At 40.1% G+C, this 16,317-nt stretch overlaps 1 protein-coding gene across 2 annotated transcripts in view; it reads right to left on the reverse strand.

Annotated features, from left to right (window-relative positions):
- The window catches only part of MSRB3 (methionine sulfoxide reductase B3), an 83,486-nt gene that overhangs the window by 25,581 nt on the left and 41,588 nt on the right, over nt 1-16,317 (reverse strand). For both annotated transcript variants that reach the window (XM_082757492.1, XM_082757491.1), the window contains one exon: nt 13,813-13,841. In XM_082757492.1, the coding sequence (XP_082613618.1) occupies nt 13,813-13,841 (29 nt within the window). The remainder of the gene's footprint in view (nt 1-13,812; nt 13,842-16,317) is intronic.

Here is a 16,317-nt window from a genome sequence, read left to right on the forward strand (position 1 = left end):
GTTTAGATGAAGGTCCATGTCCTCGCTCCCACCCAGACACAGGCAAGCTGCCCTACCACTCCAAGTGCCATGCTAGCAGGTACCCTAATTGTGTGAAGACACGGGTCCCAGACATATATTGTGCATCGTCTTCACAGGAGGTGGGGAGGTGGTCACATACCCTCTCCATCCTCCCCAGAAAGAGGAACCCAGGAGGGGCACGTCCCACAGGGAGCCTCCCCAGTGCATCCCACTTCCCAGCCAGAAGTAGGTCCTTTGGGCACTGACCTTTCTTGTGTGAGAAAGCAAAAGGGAACATAAAAACTTATGTTAATGTATCATTAAAGAAATTACTTTTACAGAGACTAGAAGAAGGGAGTTAAGATTACACTTCTGCTATGTCCATTTCTCTGGGTTTTTAGGAGTAGAACTTAATTTTTATACTGTCTATGCTGTGATGTCTGGAACCAAGAAAGTAAAAGTAGCGGCTGGTATAGGTTTCAACAGCATGCTGCTCCTCTGCAGTAAAATGCAGCCCTGCTTAGCCAAAACACTACAACGACACGGGTCCAGGTATGCCTGACGTATGCCATTGTAAGAGAAGAGCCTCGGATGTGCAGAAAGTAAAGAAACCAGAACAAATTACTTTGGCTACGGCAGTTCACTGGAGAGCAATGGCCAACACAACTTCAGTTTGCCTCAGCCTAACGCTGACAGTAATGCATGACCTGCTCTGTCAGGTACTCCTTCAGTCAGGGATTTCCTCCTATCCTTTAATGCAAGAAGGAGTGAGATTTCAGAGAAAAACTATTATCTTCCACTCTTGGCTTTTGAACTTTTTTTTCCAAAGCCCTCAACATAGTATTTTATGCATTTTAAAATTATTTTTTTTAATGTACTAGCATATTTTTTCCACCACTCTTCAGCTTAAATGTGTCTTTGTCAGTCTGGAGATAGTCTATCAGTGCTGAGAGTCGATATTCCAAATCCCACCCTACTGCAAATCCATATTGCTGGGACTCCATTTAAATCCCTTAAATATGGAGCGTATGGCACTCCGTAGGGGGGAAGAAAAAAATCACTGAGTCAAGGCAAGATAATAGTATGGAAGTGAGTGTATGGGTACTTTCAAAAACCAGAAATCTTACGGATAAACATTTCTTCAAGGAGAGTATAAACAGGGGAATTCTGTTCCCCTGACCACTGCTTTGAAATGCAACAGGCAGAAACAGAATACTTCTGTTTCTAAATTTTAATGTTTTAAAAAGACACTTTTCAGTTTTCACATCTGCATTTATTGTGTCACATGCCCTCGGCTTGGTTAAAATGTTTAGCATCCACTACAAGACTTTGACTTACTAAACGTTCACAAGTAGCAGCATAAAATCAGCAAAATCTCTGCCAACTAAGCTCTTGGAAAATTTTACCTGCTTTCTACAGCATGCCAAAGACCAACTTAATATTTGGGTCCTGACTGAAAGTAAACATAATGTATTTACAACATTTTTGATTCATTCTCATTACCCTTAAGCAGTCTCTCTTTCAATTACATATTTATCATCCTGCCCAAGAATGCACGAGCAGTGGTGAATAATGTATTTACAAAATACATTTTGTCAGCTTTTACACATCTGACCATTCTTACTCCTACTTCAAGGGAAGCAGAAGAAAATCACCGCAGTTCTCTGGGGTAATGATAACTGCAGACACATAAACATATTTTTTTTTTTGGAAGATGAAAAGTAAAGGGAAATGAAAAGGAACACAAAGAGAAACAGAACTAAAATAATCACAAGTAAACTCATTTTACCCATAAACACACTGTTCCCAAGCTGTGTGTACAGGTGGTTTGCTGACACACAGAAGAACTTAAAACTAATTGGATCGTTCTCCTCTTAAGCTTATGAATTTTTTCTGCTACTCCTCCACAGCAGCAGCTGTGTGAAGTGACTTGGGGATCTCACCAGCTCAGCCCCAGCTCTCTGCACACTCCTTGGTGATAATCTCTCCTAACCTTAACCATCAAAGTTAATGAGCAAGGATGGGCACTCACTCAGTGATTCAGTGCACTGCCAGCCAGACTTCTCCAGCAGAAGGGCTGAACCCCTCTGAGATTCCTTATCTCTTCCTGCTAACTCTGGAGGAAGCTCAGATGTCTATGTGAAGGTAGATGATAGTTTGATATGATGATCCCACTCTTCTTGATCTGATAATAGCCTGTATAAAATATGCTTCCAAATGAAATGCTGGTGTTTCTCCACAGACACACAAAGATTGTGTGAAAGCTAGACAAAAAGATACCCTGAAAAGGATATTGTGTAAATAATCTAAGCACTTCAGCTACTACAGCTAGTAAAGAAGATCAGATACCGGTGTTCAGGCAGATGCCCAGTGATTTATGCAGAACAACCAAACACCGAGAATATGGATTTTATGACACTGATATGCATGGTGTTTGGGGAAGGGCATACAGTTCTAGGATCATTCAGACACCTAGACCATGGCTGAGGAAATGTCTGGGACCCCTTGCTCTGTGAAGAGCAGCAGGAAGGGATGACAATGGTATATCAGAGAATGGCAACTCAGCCTCCTTCCCCAGATGGAAAACAAGGTTGCCAATACCCTTAATCAGATCATGCAATGATCTATTAATGCTTTCCTTGCAGAAATACTTTCAGTCCCTGTAACTCGATTCACTGTCATCTGGCTTAAGACCTGATGGTGCTGTCCTTTCTCGCATAAAACTCAGTGCAAACTGTGGCTGACTTAAACTGGCAGCTTTAGGCTCCATCGGTGTTTTGACTTAGCACTTAATCCTAAGCAGATGGGTGTTCACATGTACAGTGGCAGTTGCAGTGGTATGACACAGACTTGTCTACCATTACATCTTAAATGCTGTGGTTGCCATTAAATTAAGTCAACAAAAGACAAATTAATGTTCTTTGCTTCATACTCAGATCAACACTGTAAAGATTTTAATGGTGATCGCTGAACATTCCAGTTTGATTAAAAGCAGCTTGCATTTTTCTTCTTACTTTTAGTACTATAAAACTTGAAATCAGTTTTGATAAGAGACCAAAATGTGAAATAGTAAAAGCTGACAGATCTTTTGTATGGTTTCTTACTGGTCATAAATTTACAACACTCTATCACTGAAAGAAAAACAAAACATTTTGATCCTCATTGAATCTTTTGCCATTAATCATTATTATTTGGCTAGTCTGTACAATCTAATGACATGAAACAATTTTATTTTTTTCAAATAACATTTTCTTCCTCTTTCAACTAATACTGTATATCATTCTCATCATCTTGTATAGAAAAGATTTTAAGTTTTGGGGTTTTTTTTCCTCTCTGACAAACCCAGGGAGAAGAAACAAAACCAACTTTTGCCTCTTATTCAAATTCACGACCCCATAAACCATGCTAATCAAAACAGAAGATGTGCAATTTTGGACCACATGTCCTCAGGCACAAAAGATAAGGTGCTCAATGAGACACTGCCTAAAATCCAGAAAGGAAAATGCAATTCGTGGTAGTGAGAAAAAAAAAAAAAAAAAAAAAAAAAGAAAAATAGTGCACACGTTGACCATAGTCATCCTGCCCTGTTAAATTCATCAAAAGCACTTCAGTGGTCCTCTCTGCCTGGTGCTGGGTTGTGGGCTGGCCCATCCCATAAGGTAAGCTAGTGAAATCAAAGGAGACATCCAATATGCAGCATACAGGGCTTGAGGAGGGGCACGCAGGGCATACCTTGATCTTGCCCTCTCCTCTATCCTCAAGGCTGATGAGGCTGGTAGTGCAGTGCTCATCCCAGTGGTTTTACACAGCCCCAGCTTTCCTCTGGGCTGAACACAGGCCAAGCACCCCTAGATGATCACAGCTCGAATGACCCCATTGCTTTCTGCTCTCCTTATCAAAGCTGTGGGTTCCTCCCAAAGAGGGCAGGGAGAGCCAGGGCAGCTGAGGGAGTTGGGCTAGGTTTGGTTTGGTTTCACTTGGAACTGGAAACCCAACAAGCAGCAGCTGATAGGCTCTGTAGATGAAAAAGTAGGAACACTCCTCAGCTGAAAAGCCATATTTTTCATCTTTTTCCTTTGATTTCAGCAAGGCATCAGATGAGCAGGACTTCCTTTCTCCACCAGAAACCAAGCAGGGTGGAATTTAGTATCTCATAGAGGCCATCTTGCCGCGTTGCACTCTGCTCTTTCCTCCTTTGGCCTTGTGCATTTTCAGAGACGTGACAGGAAGCACTATGAGGAACAAGGGATGCCTTTTCACAGGATGACGGATGCAGCAGTCCACCCAAAGGAGGGGTGAGGAACTACTGAGTCAGCATTTGATTCCCAGCTCAGCCTCAGTCACTCCTTAAATCAAGGAAGGGCCCCAACCCAACCTTCTCAGCTGCTTGGCCTCCAGCCAAACGAGAGATGAAATTTTCTGTTAGTCACCAGGAAAGAGAGCAGGAGGAATTCTCAGGTGAGCGGGAATGAATGAAACAGGAATGGAAGTACTTAAGATACCTTTTTTTTTTGCCTTTTCTGAAGGGTGGAGTGGGGACTGACGAATTTACTAATTCAGTGTAAATTCAAACATACTGGGAGGGAGATACAGCTTAAAAAGTCACTTCTTAAGGAGGAAGAAACAATGTCTTGAGAATGCATCAGATTGTACCAAATACAATATTAACAAACACGTTATTAGGATCTCTAAGCACCACTTCTATGATTTCCCCTCCTTTTCTCTTCAAAATTTGTATTATTTCCACAGTAATAGAAAACAGGCAGACTGATCCATAAGCAGTGTGGAACATCTTCAACTCTTGTGGCCTGTGGGAGAGCTGCTCAGCATCTTTCAAGATTCAAACTGATTTCATGAACTGGCCACTGACAAAGACATTTAACTTCCTCCAGGCCCCATTGTGTTAAGTATCATTCATGTTCACAAATGCCGAATTTGTTTGGTTATTGGTTTGTTGTTTTGTTTTGTTTTCAGAAATGAATGAATGTGTGAATGATCCTAAGATAATCATGTAAAAACCTGCCTTCTTAGACCCATATCAATGACAGAAATATTTGTTTTCAAGAACTGTTGAAAACTTTGTACTCTGTCTGCGTTGTTTCTTCTACATGCCTTAGCCCTCACCATATTTATTGTCATTCCGCTATTACTACATTTGGACTTTAATAAAGAAATTTGGGCCTTTATCTAAAGCCACAGTCATGCATTCTTCTGCAGAGAGCATGCAGTTCAGTAAGGGGAAGGATTCTGGGTCTGGGAAGACCATTTGTAAAAATTGTATTTCTTCTGCACATAACAGATCCCCTGGACACAAATTTTGTGGTACTGGTGACTGTGTAGGCAGAGTGAAAAACTGTAATGCAGTTGAATACATTTACCATGCTGCTTTTTATATTATCTTCTAAAGACTCTTTCTAACCTAACTTCATTTGCTCGTGCTAAAAGGAGATACTTCGTAAAGGCCACCCATGATTTATGGTGGACCTAGGAGGCTGAATGAATAAAGTGCACTAGGTCTTGAACATGCTTGATAGCAATAGACATCTCTCTCCCTTGAAAGCCTTGTAATGAAAACAAACTATGTTTTGTTTTGACAGACAATGGACAGGAGGAAAAAGTAATAGGGAAAAGGGACTTTGTCCAAGGTGGATGCCCATACAACATTAAAAACAGGGAGAAGCCATCCAAATTACATTCAAACCTGCACATCTCAGCCACCTATATATACCCAGATACCAGTAGCTTCTGCATCAGAAGGTAGTGGAGACATGAAGAAATCTTGTATCCTACAGAATTCTCGTTTCCTGAGACCATGCAGTGAGCTAAATAGTATCCCACGTTGCCATTCTTCAAAATCTCTGCATAAGTATATACATATATGATGCACAGTGCCGCAATACTCCACTTACAAATGAATTATAGTTCATCTTCCAAATTACAAAGCAGACAAGCAATTTCCTTCCGCACTTCATGGTTAAATGAATAGAGTACTAATAATGCAATGAAACAATACAACTGACTTGAACTGTACATGGTGTGAGTAAATTGCATTTGAGCTATATAATGATCTCAATGAGCCACAGCTGTGACCAGAAACCACCCTGCTTGTCCATTCTTGTGGCTTCTTTTGCACATATTCCATTTTTGGCTAATTAAATGGGACTATGGCAAAGTTAATTATCACAGTTAGTCTGTAACAGGGTTAATTTGACTGAATGAATTTTCTTTTAAAGAGAACTGAAAACGTCTTTATACTCTTTATGAAGTTTGAAAGCATAGGATAATTCAAGAGTATCACCAGAAATCTCCTTTGCCCACTGAACAAGACTGCAATGAGGGTAGCTCTTGAAAAGTCATTAGGTAGCCTTGTTTAGTAAGAAACTGCACAATGATTAACAGGTCTAAGCAAACATCACAACATTTCTGTGTTTAAGAAATCCAGCTCTCCAGGACAGTAAAGACGTTATGCTGCTGAATGTTGCTAACTTGAAAGAGAAATTTTGCTGACTACCAAAATGAATTCCCTTATAGACCAAACCTATGTGAAGTGACTACATTTATGACAAATAAAAAATCCTCATCCAATCTACTTTATAGCTTATATAATAATTTAACAGAGCACTGCAGTTTCCAATTCCATGTAATAAAACCATGATTTATACATCACTCATGTCTTATAAGACTTTTTCCAAATTGTTTCTTAAGGACAGACTTTTTTTTATATTTACAATGAAATAAAAAGTAGAAAAGATGATCTTTAGTACTTAGAAAAAAGTGTAAAAAAAATCCTCCAAAATAAATCTGATGAATTTGCTTACATGAATGATATTAAAATGGAAAACCTAAATGTAAATGTTTTCATTACAGAACCAGTTTAAACACATTGCAAGCTTTTCAGAAAGATTCCCAGAGCAAGACAAGAAAGAAGCAGCAACGATTATTAAAGTATATGTAAGACAAAAATATAGAACTGTATTTGTCTTTGTTGATATTATATTCCTGGCTCAATGAGTGAAGCCCTTTAACACACATTTCTTGCTACATGCCAAAAAAGTGCTTCGTGCAAGAGTGGCACAGTGAGCAAGGCTCACAAGGGCAGAACATTCGTAAGTAGCTGCCTTATTAATGAGAACACAAACAGGATTTATTGGAGGGAGGAATATATCATTCAGAAAAATGCAAAATATACATCACACAGGAAGATTGAAGTCTGTTGTAAGACCGATTGAGGCTGTTGGCCTTCAGTTACTAGATTCACAGATGCAGCTTATGGAAATGGACAGGCTTTCTATTAAAAATAATTTGACAGTTGAGAAGAATCATGCTTGTCATAGCAAGGAATAGTCAAGCTTGGATACAAGTAAGATGAACAGAAACTGGGAGAAAAAATATCTGCAACTGGAAAACCATGAATAGAATTTGGAAATGTCCCGTTTTGGAGTCCTCTGGCAACCTTCTTCAAAAATCATAGATATGTATTTTTTTCTGCATGCTTACAACATTTTTCATCAGCCCTTCATGAATTAAAACATTGTTCTATATGTTGAAATAATTTGTCCGTCTTTTGCCATTCTTTAGAAGAGAAATATGAGGGTGGTGATCAGTTACCACAGGTCAGCGCTGTTACTAGCACATAACTCACTGGGATGTATCAGTTACATGTCCCAGCCATGTATATTCCAGATCACGTTGTAGCGTGGCCCTGAAAACATTCAACAGATGGTTCAGCTTGCATCTGGATCTAAGGACGTGTCCCAGTGCTGAACAAATATAACAGACCGTGCTCTCCAGCCATTGCATCCCTAACGATCTGCTTGTAGAGTTGTTAATGCCAAGAGCAAAATAGCACTAACAAGTAATGACAAGTAAGATAATCTGAGCTGCTGTTCTCTTTATGTAGTTGCTCTCTCCCACTGTCTCACTGTGCCAGCTCATGCACCCTTTCAGGAACCCACACAGTTGTGGTGGCAAGGAAGAAAGAAATAATTCATTGAGAAAGAGACTCCAGAGAGGTCATTTGCGTCATCCAGAAAGCTGTGGGGCACCCTTCAGATACCCTACAGTATCTCTGCTGATTTTGCCACTTTCCCTCTTACAGACTCTGAAATTTATGCTTTTAAATCTAATTCCCTGGTTGTTAGGTGACCAATGAGATTGTTGATACGATTTTGTTATGAACACCAAATGTCTCTTCTGCCTCAGTTCCTGGAAGTACTCGGCCTTGCGAAGATGAAATTAAGAACAGCTCTAACACAGCTTGGATGCAGTTCCTGGATGAAGAAGCTGACATCAATAAACTCTAGGAATTGATTTGGTAACCTGTAATCAGACCTACCAATCCATTGATAGACAGACGATATTACTAAGTTCCCTGCTGCTACAGAGACTTAAGGTTTCAGGCCAGGTAAGTGTCTTTTAGGTTTCCCTAGTAGCAAGGCTCAATAAGAGATGCTCACTTTCAAGGTATCTTTTGTTTTTCATTTCTTTCTTACTCAGCAGAAATGCTCCCTGTGCTCTTGCTAGTTGTACCGATGGCTTTCGTACAATGGGACTGATGACAGGCTAGGGGAAATCAGGGCTGATAGTGAGAGTTTGGAAAGTCTACTGCTGAACATCTGGAAGCGTAGCTGAGAGGAATTTATGAGAGGAAAACATCTGACCACCCCAACCTTATAATTTTCTTCAACTGTTCTCTAACACCTGTGCTGAATCATGTAGCCCAGTGAGTTAGTACATTACAGGGGCCTTATTAAGGGAAATAAAGCAGTAAATACAAGAGGTGAGAGAGGTGAGGATGGCAATTTTTATGGGGACACAGGGGTGGCAGCGCTATGCAGTGCTGAAGACACGGGGATACAGTCATTCTGGTGGAAAAAGCAACATGCAGAGAGGAGAGCAAACTGCAGAGTCACCAGTAGACACTGTGATTCCAGACACGGCAGGCAAAGGAAATTCCAGAAACTGTCGGGGTCTCATTGACCTGCTTTGTGCCTGACTGCTGGGGTGGCAGGGATCCAACAAAAGCTGGTGTGTAGCTGTCCCTCCGGACAGCCTCTCGCTGCACAGGCAGCTATTATACCTTAATTCCTGATGCTAATTGGAAAGTTTTTCCGAAGTATTTACACAAATGGTGGTACAAAATCACACAGATGATCTGTGCATTTCGCTAAATTTTGCAGATGTGTGTGGTTCAATTGAGTGAAGAAAGAGAAAAGCTGGATTTGGAGCTGCATCTCTTTTTTTGGGAGGAGGGGAAGGCTGGCACAGGGGGTGATGCAGATAGAGCCAAAGGCATCGTGTGCCCTTGGACGTGCCTCTCTCTTCTGCCACTGCGCCCTTTGACTTCCTCTGCTCAACCCTCTGAGTGACACATACACAAAAGAGACTCCGCTGGAGTCCGAGTGTATTGTCCGGGGATTTGTGGCTCCCCTTTAACACAAAACAAACCTCGGATTTCTTCCCGTTCACAATTTCACTGCCAAAACTATCACTTGACTATCACATGGCTCACCTCCGCAGCGACAGACAGGATACACCAAATATCACAGGAGACTTTCCAAGAAAGCTCCAGCCCTCCCTGCAGGCAGGAGGAAACTCACCACTACCATTCACTGGTGAGCAGAGGACGTGCTGAGATGGTTGTTTGAATTTTCCATGCTTATTTTTCTAAAGTGGGATTACACAGTTCAGTGGCAACTTCTGAGATCTATGAGTTCTCCCTGCTATTGAACAGCATAAACAAGTATAATTTTTTCTTTAAAGAAAAAAAAAATCTTTCCTTAGCTTAACATTCCAATATAATTCTTACATTCTTAAATGCACTCTTATACGCCTGGTATTGCTCTGCACCAAAAGCAAATACGAGCCTTTAAAATTTGCTAACCAAGCACATAGCACACCACGTATTTTAGACACTCCCAAAATTCTAATAATTAGAACAAATTTGATTCAGCTGCCTTTTTTTGTGGTTTACTTTGTTCCTTAACAAATTTTGAGAAAAACTATTTTTTTCGAATCTTTTTCACTTTCAAGTTTTTTTAGAAAAATCTATTTCCAGTTCCAGCAAAATTCATCATATTGTGACAGGAAAGCAAAATTGTTTCATTTCATGGGATCTTCTAACAGCGTGAAGCTAACCCCCTGGTCTCTGAGACAGAAATTCTGCCAGCTAGACTTATAAAGAGTCAGCAGAGTAAAAAAGTTCCTCAGATGGAACTGTTAGTCATGGGATGAGGAATGTGCGTCCCCTACAGATGTTATAGCTATTTATATGATAAATCCCGATCATCACTATAGGAATTTTACAGCCTTCTTTTAAGTTAATTCTCAAGTTCAAATTAATCTTCTTTTGACAATGTTTGCCTAATATTTCAGTGTTGAACACTATTTCCAGGGTTTCATTTATGGTGAGCCTACTGGGCACTTTTAAAGCTGTATTCCAGACTTCGTACTTGCTTCAGAAAGACTTCTTTTAATTCCTCAGTACTTCACACATATTTCTGGGCAAAAGAAGTACAATAAGCATTGATAAATGCTTAACATGGACACATCAAGGCTCACAAGTTAACTCGAATTAACATAAGGGTTAATTTAGGGCACGCAGCAGGTTGTAGAACAGCTCCCTGTAGGAAAATATTCATTCTAGAATAAAATTATCTCATTCTCAGGTTCAACACTTGAGCTGTTTTGAGTAACATGAGATAAACTCAAACAAAGCATGTTTGTTCCAGTTTGCAGGATCATTGGTTTACTCAGGAATCACAGTCTAGGGAATTCAAAACGAAACGAGGGACATGAAAGTACCTTAAGGTGTCTCCGAGGAACTCAAGGTCACATAAATACAGAGTCATTGATTTCAAATGGCAGCAGCCCTTTTAAAAGCAATGCCACATTTACACATTTCAAAGGCACGTGGTATGTAGAACATGGTGCTACATTGAGCATCTTATTCCCTCATACTAGAAAAAGATTTTTTTTTACCAAGATGCCTCTCTGCCATCACCAATGCATCTCTCCCGTCCCTCCTGGTCACTCTGAGCCACCAGGAGGTCTGGGTGTATTGTTTGGTTTGGGGAGTGGGACAGCAAGTTGTTTGGTGGAGCAATAAAAACAACGATGTTTTATTTGGGTGAAACATGCTGACTTGATCTCAGTGTCTCTATTTCTCCTCTGCTCTCACATACTGGGAACAAAAGATAAACTCTAAGTGCTTACGCTATCTGATCACTAAGAAGAGTTTCTTGGTGAAAGATCTGAGCACCATCCCTGTAAAGGGAAGGCTGCTCTACTTTTCACAAAGATAAAGATTTTTGCAGCCTTGGTGTTTCTGGACATGAAATGCACTTTAAGGTTATGAACTTTCTGTAATTTCCTTTTTCTTAAAATGCCATCTTAATTGTGTGCTTAATCTTCTTTTTCTATTATCATTTAACAACTGTCCTGGGATGTGACACTGAAAGAGGCAGCACTGATAAGACCAAGCCATTAAATGTCTGTAATTCCCTGTTCCAAAGACAACATTTGGGGCAAAGAATAAATTGAGTCGGAGCCCAGCCTGGGCTGAGCAGCCACCCACACTGGTGATTCACCTTGGATCACCAGGTGAGAAGCCTTCAAACCTTGGGCAGATGGCCAGGGTCCCATGACAGGAGAGCCTGAAACATTTCAAACCGAAGGTTTCCTCAGGGATTTAGGGGAACGGTGTCAAGCAGAAGATGAAAGTGAGGCTCTGCAGAAAAAGGGGGAATAAATCTAAAAAGTTCCTAAACCCTGGACATTCCCAAATTGTATCCCCGATGGCATACAAAGCACTCTGAAGTGGAAAGCAGCATGGCACAAGGCATAAAATTCCCTATGACATCCACGGTACCTGTTGATGTTGATACTCAGTAAACAAAGCTGGCTGACCACCTGCTGCAGAGAATTCTGGTACAAGTCCAGAGAATATTTAGGAGCAGCAAAAAACGTGGAGACAGAGAAGATTTGGGGGCTTTTACTGCTCATTTACATTTATATATTTTTTGTGTGGTCTATGATAAAAGGTCTTTACTTACAAATCCTTTTCTAACATCTGGTCCTATTCTGTAGGAATAATGCCTAAGGAGTGCCTGCAGAAGAGCCTGCCAGCGCTCCTGTCTTTGGATAACCAGGCTTGTGTGAGATATGGCAGAAGTCTGCACCCAGAATAGGGGTCCACACTGAAGGACAGAAAGCCTGTGGAGCCCACACAGATGAAGAACAGACATTTAAGAGCTCATGTTCAACATACAGAGCCGATCATGAAGGCCTGATGGCATCTACTGAGCAGGCGTTTGCCATAGCTGTGATGGTGCCAAAGTTGTGCTCTGCTACCAAGGAGATCCCTCACCCCTGCCTTCGTGGCCAAGGAGCAGGGCACAGAGCAGGAATGCTGCTTCAAAATAAAAAGTCAGAAAAGTGTGTGTAGCTTAACCAAAAGTCCTGAGGGCAGCATTTCCCCCTCCACAGAAAAGTGAGATATTTAACACCATATTCCACAACATTATTTTTTGGGGGGTGGCACAAAATGTGTGAAGCTATCCCCCCATGTGAACCTGTTTGGTCAGGATCTAAGAAACAATCTTAGCATACAGTACATTCAAGCAACATTTAAAACAAGTAACCTCAAAATCATAGACTAAAATCATAATAGAAGCAAGATGACTCAAGCACAAAAGATGCTGGAATTAGCTATATAAATGCTTCCTGCTGTAGGTTTCACTCCCATACAGTTCCAAAGATAAAATCTAGTGTGGAAAGAAAAAGCAAAGTAATACCTCACATTGCAAACCCAAATCAAGCTGTAGCTGGGATAAAAGAAACCAAGCTATTTTATAAATAATCTGATTAATGTGTATTGTAAAATGCATATCATTATAAACAATTACAATCACTGCATTAAGCAAATTGATTAGAAGACAACATAGGCCTAAACATAAGATGGCCATGATAATATCAGGCTTTCTCTTTTCCACCTTAACAAAAAAATTATTTTGAGTGACCTTGCCAGGCAATGGACATTTCAGCTCGTTTCAGGACTTCAGCCTATTCTTAACCTACTATTGTTTAACGTTTAGGAACAGCCAAGAATAGTTAACCAAATAAATAACAGTCTGGTATTAGGAGCTCTGCTTTTTTCCCAACTGTGCCCCTGTTTGCTGTCCTGTGTTTTTCGTCTTGTTAGATACACATTAACCTGTTAGAATGACCTTCACTTCCCTCCCAATCCCTACAACACATTAAAATTCTTTAAAAAGCCAACTGGAGAGAGACTGCCTTTTGGTAAACCTCCTAGAGAGAGCTCTACAGACTGGTCTGGCATGCATTGTGTACATGCATCTGTCACGAAAATTTGATGACAAATCATCTGTTTCCTGACAGATAGGCTGCACTGACTTCAAATTCCCATGAAATGTCTTTGTCCACCAGGAAGAAAAACATTCTCCTTTAAAGCTGTGATCATTCTCAAACTTCACTTCAAACCTCCATTTGCTTTAGCCTGTATTATCATTTATTTGCACTCTAATTTCTCTGGATCAATTAAAGCCTGTTGCAAGATACATCTTCCTGATCATCTTCTGGGAAAAAGTAAAAAGACAGGAACTAATGAAAGGAACGAAAGCAAATGTTTCACTGTAATGATGCTGTTTTTAGAGGGTGAGAAATGAAGATCCTTTTTAAGGCTGACCTACCCCAGTTTGTTTAAAACTAAACTGAACTTGAACTGATAAACTACTCTTTTGAGATTAACCTGAGTAGTGTACATTCAGCAAAACACCGTAAATCTAAACATACCTGAATTGGAGTCAAACTTCGTCTCTGACCTGCAAAAGAAAATAAAAAGATCATAAGTTACAAGATCCGCTTCATGCCATAAAAGCCATTTGCCTCCCCCCCCAGAAAATATTGCATTTAACAAGGCTGCCCATCTGCGTGTGTTAATATTTTATGCATTCAATGGCATTTGAACACAAATGATAGCTGTGATTTTTAATATTTTGGGTTTTTATAATGAACAGTTACAAAGAAGATATTTTAAAAGACAAATCACAAAATGAACACAGAAAATAGAATATAAATTTAAAACAGGATTAAATTATATTCTGTGAATCACAACACACAGTTGTTCCTATGAAATAAATATTGTTTTAATTCATTTTCATTTTTAAAAAGTCATTAACAGGATTTAATTTATTCACGAATGTTTCCAATCTATTTTTGAAGCAGATACCGTTTCATTAATGTCATATGTATTGTATCCAATGATCTGCACTTAATTGAACAACATCCTAGGAGGGTTTTGTTTGTGTGTGTCTTCAATTTACTCACTCTGCACATAGGAATAAGTGGTTTGATTTTCTTAAAAGTGGAAAGCGGGGGGTGGAAGAGAGGGAGAGAGGAAGGGAGCCAGACCTAAATTTTAACTTGTTTTAAAGTCTTTGCAAAAAGACAATGATGTGTGCATTATGCACCATTAGCTTTGGTCGTGCACTACAGATTTTTCTCTCTCTAACAAGTAGTGTTTTCTTCTAAGGGCTTAGCACTTAGCAAATGAACCCTATAACCTGTATATTTAATAAAAGAAAGAAAAAATTAGCCCTTGTGGGAACATCATGTTTCAGATATAGGTTAATAATACTTGTAAATGTAGAAGCCTTTGAAGATCTCAATTCAACTGTGGGAAAACTTAAGTTGGGTAATTACTCTCAAGATGCTGCTGATGTGCTGTCAAGCAGAATTAACCCTATGACTAGGCCTATCTACACAATCTGCTATAAAACAGCATTGTCTATATCTAGCTCTCAAACCAATTAGCGGGCATGTTCCAATCAGGTTTATATTGCCCACTAACAATCAGTGGCACACATGGTCATGGCTGTCACAGCAGGACACAAGGTCCTACCAGCAGGAGTCCTGTTAAAGGACGATATGTCGGCAGGAAAGTGCATTTCCCCAGACGTTCTAGGGGGGAAGTACAATGTTGGATCTTTGTACGTTACATCAGGGAGAGGATGTATTTTCAGAAGTTACAGTCCTTTTTTTTTTTAAAAAAAAAAAAAAAAAAAAAAAAAAAAAAAAAAAGAGCTGATAAGCTTGCCCATGCAGGTACTTGGAGATGCATTTTACACATACTCTACATATGTTGCATAACTGGCATCATAACCCCATACTAAGGATCTACACTACAGCAAAAAAAGCACCATCAAAATCAATCCTGGTCAAAAAATGCACAAGTTTGCACTATTAGTGTAAACAGTTATAGCCATCAGAAAGGAAGCAATTCACTTCTCCCTTCTTGCTCATTCTTCACCTTCCCCCAGTGTTCAGTCTTTCATGTTTTAAATATAGCTCAGGTGGTGAAAAGACGGAAGGGAAAAATCCTAGCTTATCTTTCTAATTGATAGTGTACCACCAAAACAGTGAAGAAAGCAAACATGTTGCTGACATGCTTTCGAAAATACCACCACCAATAACTGCCCAGGCCACCAGACCATGCTCTCATTTGGCACTGCATTTCTGCTTGTATTTATGCACAGGATAAAGTCCTACCCTGCAAAAGGTGCATGTCCATAACTGGGGGAATTCCACCAAGCTGAAGTCAAAGATACTGTTCCACATAAAGCCACTTACTCAGTATTTTCTTCACAATACTCCCCTCAAGCTGCAGTATATCTATCTGGACCGTATATTCTGGCTCCTCACCACACAAGCAACATCTCAGCTACCTACATGTCTTTCAGTACAGTTGGTGTCATGATGAAAATAACAAATAAAGCTGGAGGCAGTTGGCTGGGACAGGTATCTTCTTTGTCTTTACTAGTAAATTAAATGGCTCTAGGACACGGGCAGCTACAAGCAATTGATGGATAGCGAGAAGTCAGCTCTGACCCAGGCTGCAGGGAAGTCAGAGACAACATATGGGTTTTACCCTCAACATCTGTGTATCTGCACAATCACCTTCTCACTGTCTAAATTCCAGGTATTTGGTATTAAGTGGTCAAACAAGAACTCCAGTTCTCAGCTTGCAAGGGTGAAAAACTAGACAAGTAGAACCCTGCACCTGAATACCTTGTTCATTGATTTGTTAGAAACTCTTCACACCTCCTGCTCACCCCTCTGACAGGCCTCTGGCATTGCACAAAAACCTTCAAAGGATGTTGATGCAGAATAAAAGAAGTACTGACGTTCCAATCTTCTTCAGGCAGGGAGAGTTTCCATCCCAGCTCTGTTTCCGTGTCAACCACCACATTGTCAAACCATTTCCAGTTTTATACAGTAAGCTATTAAACAGGCCCTTAT

The sequence above is a fragment of the Aythya marila genome (genome assembly GCF_965140915.1).
Source record: "Aythya marila genome assembly, chromosome: 1".
Taxonomy (NCBI): Eukaryota; Metazoa; Chordata; class Aves; order Anseriformes; family Anatidae; genus Aythya; species Aythya marila.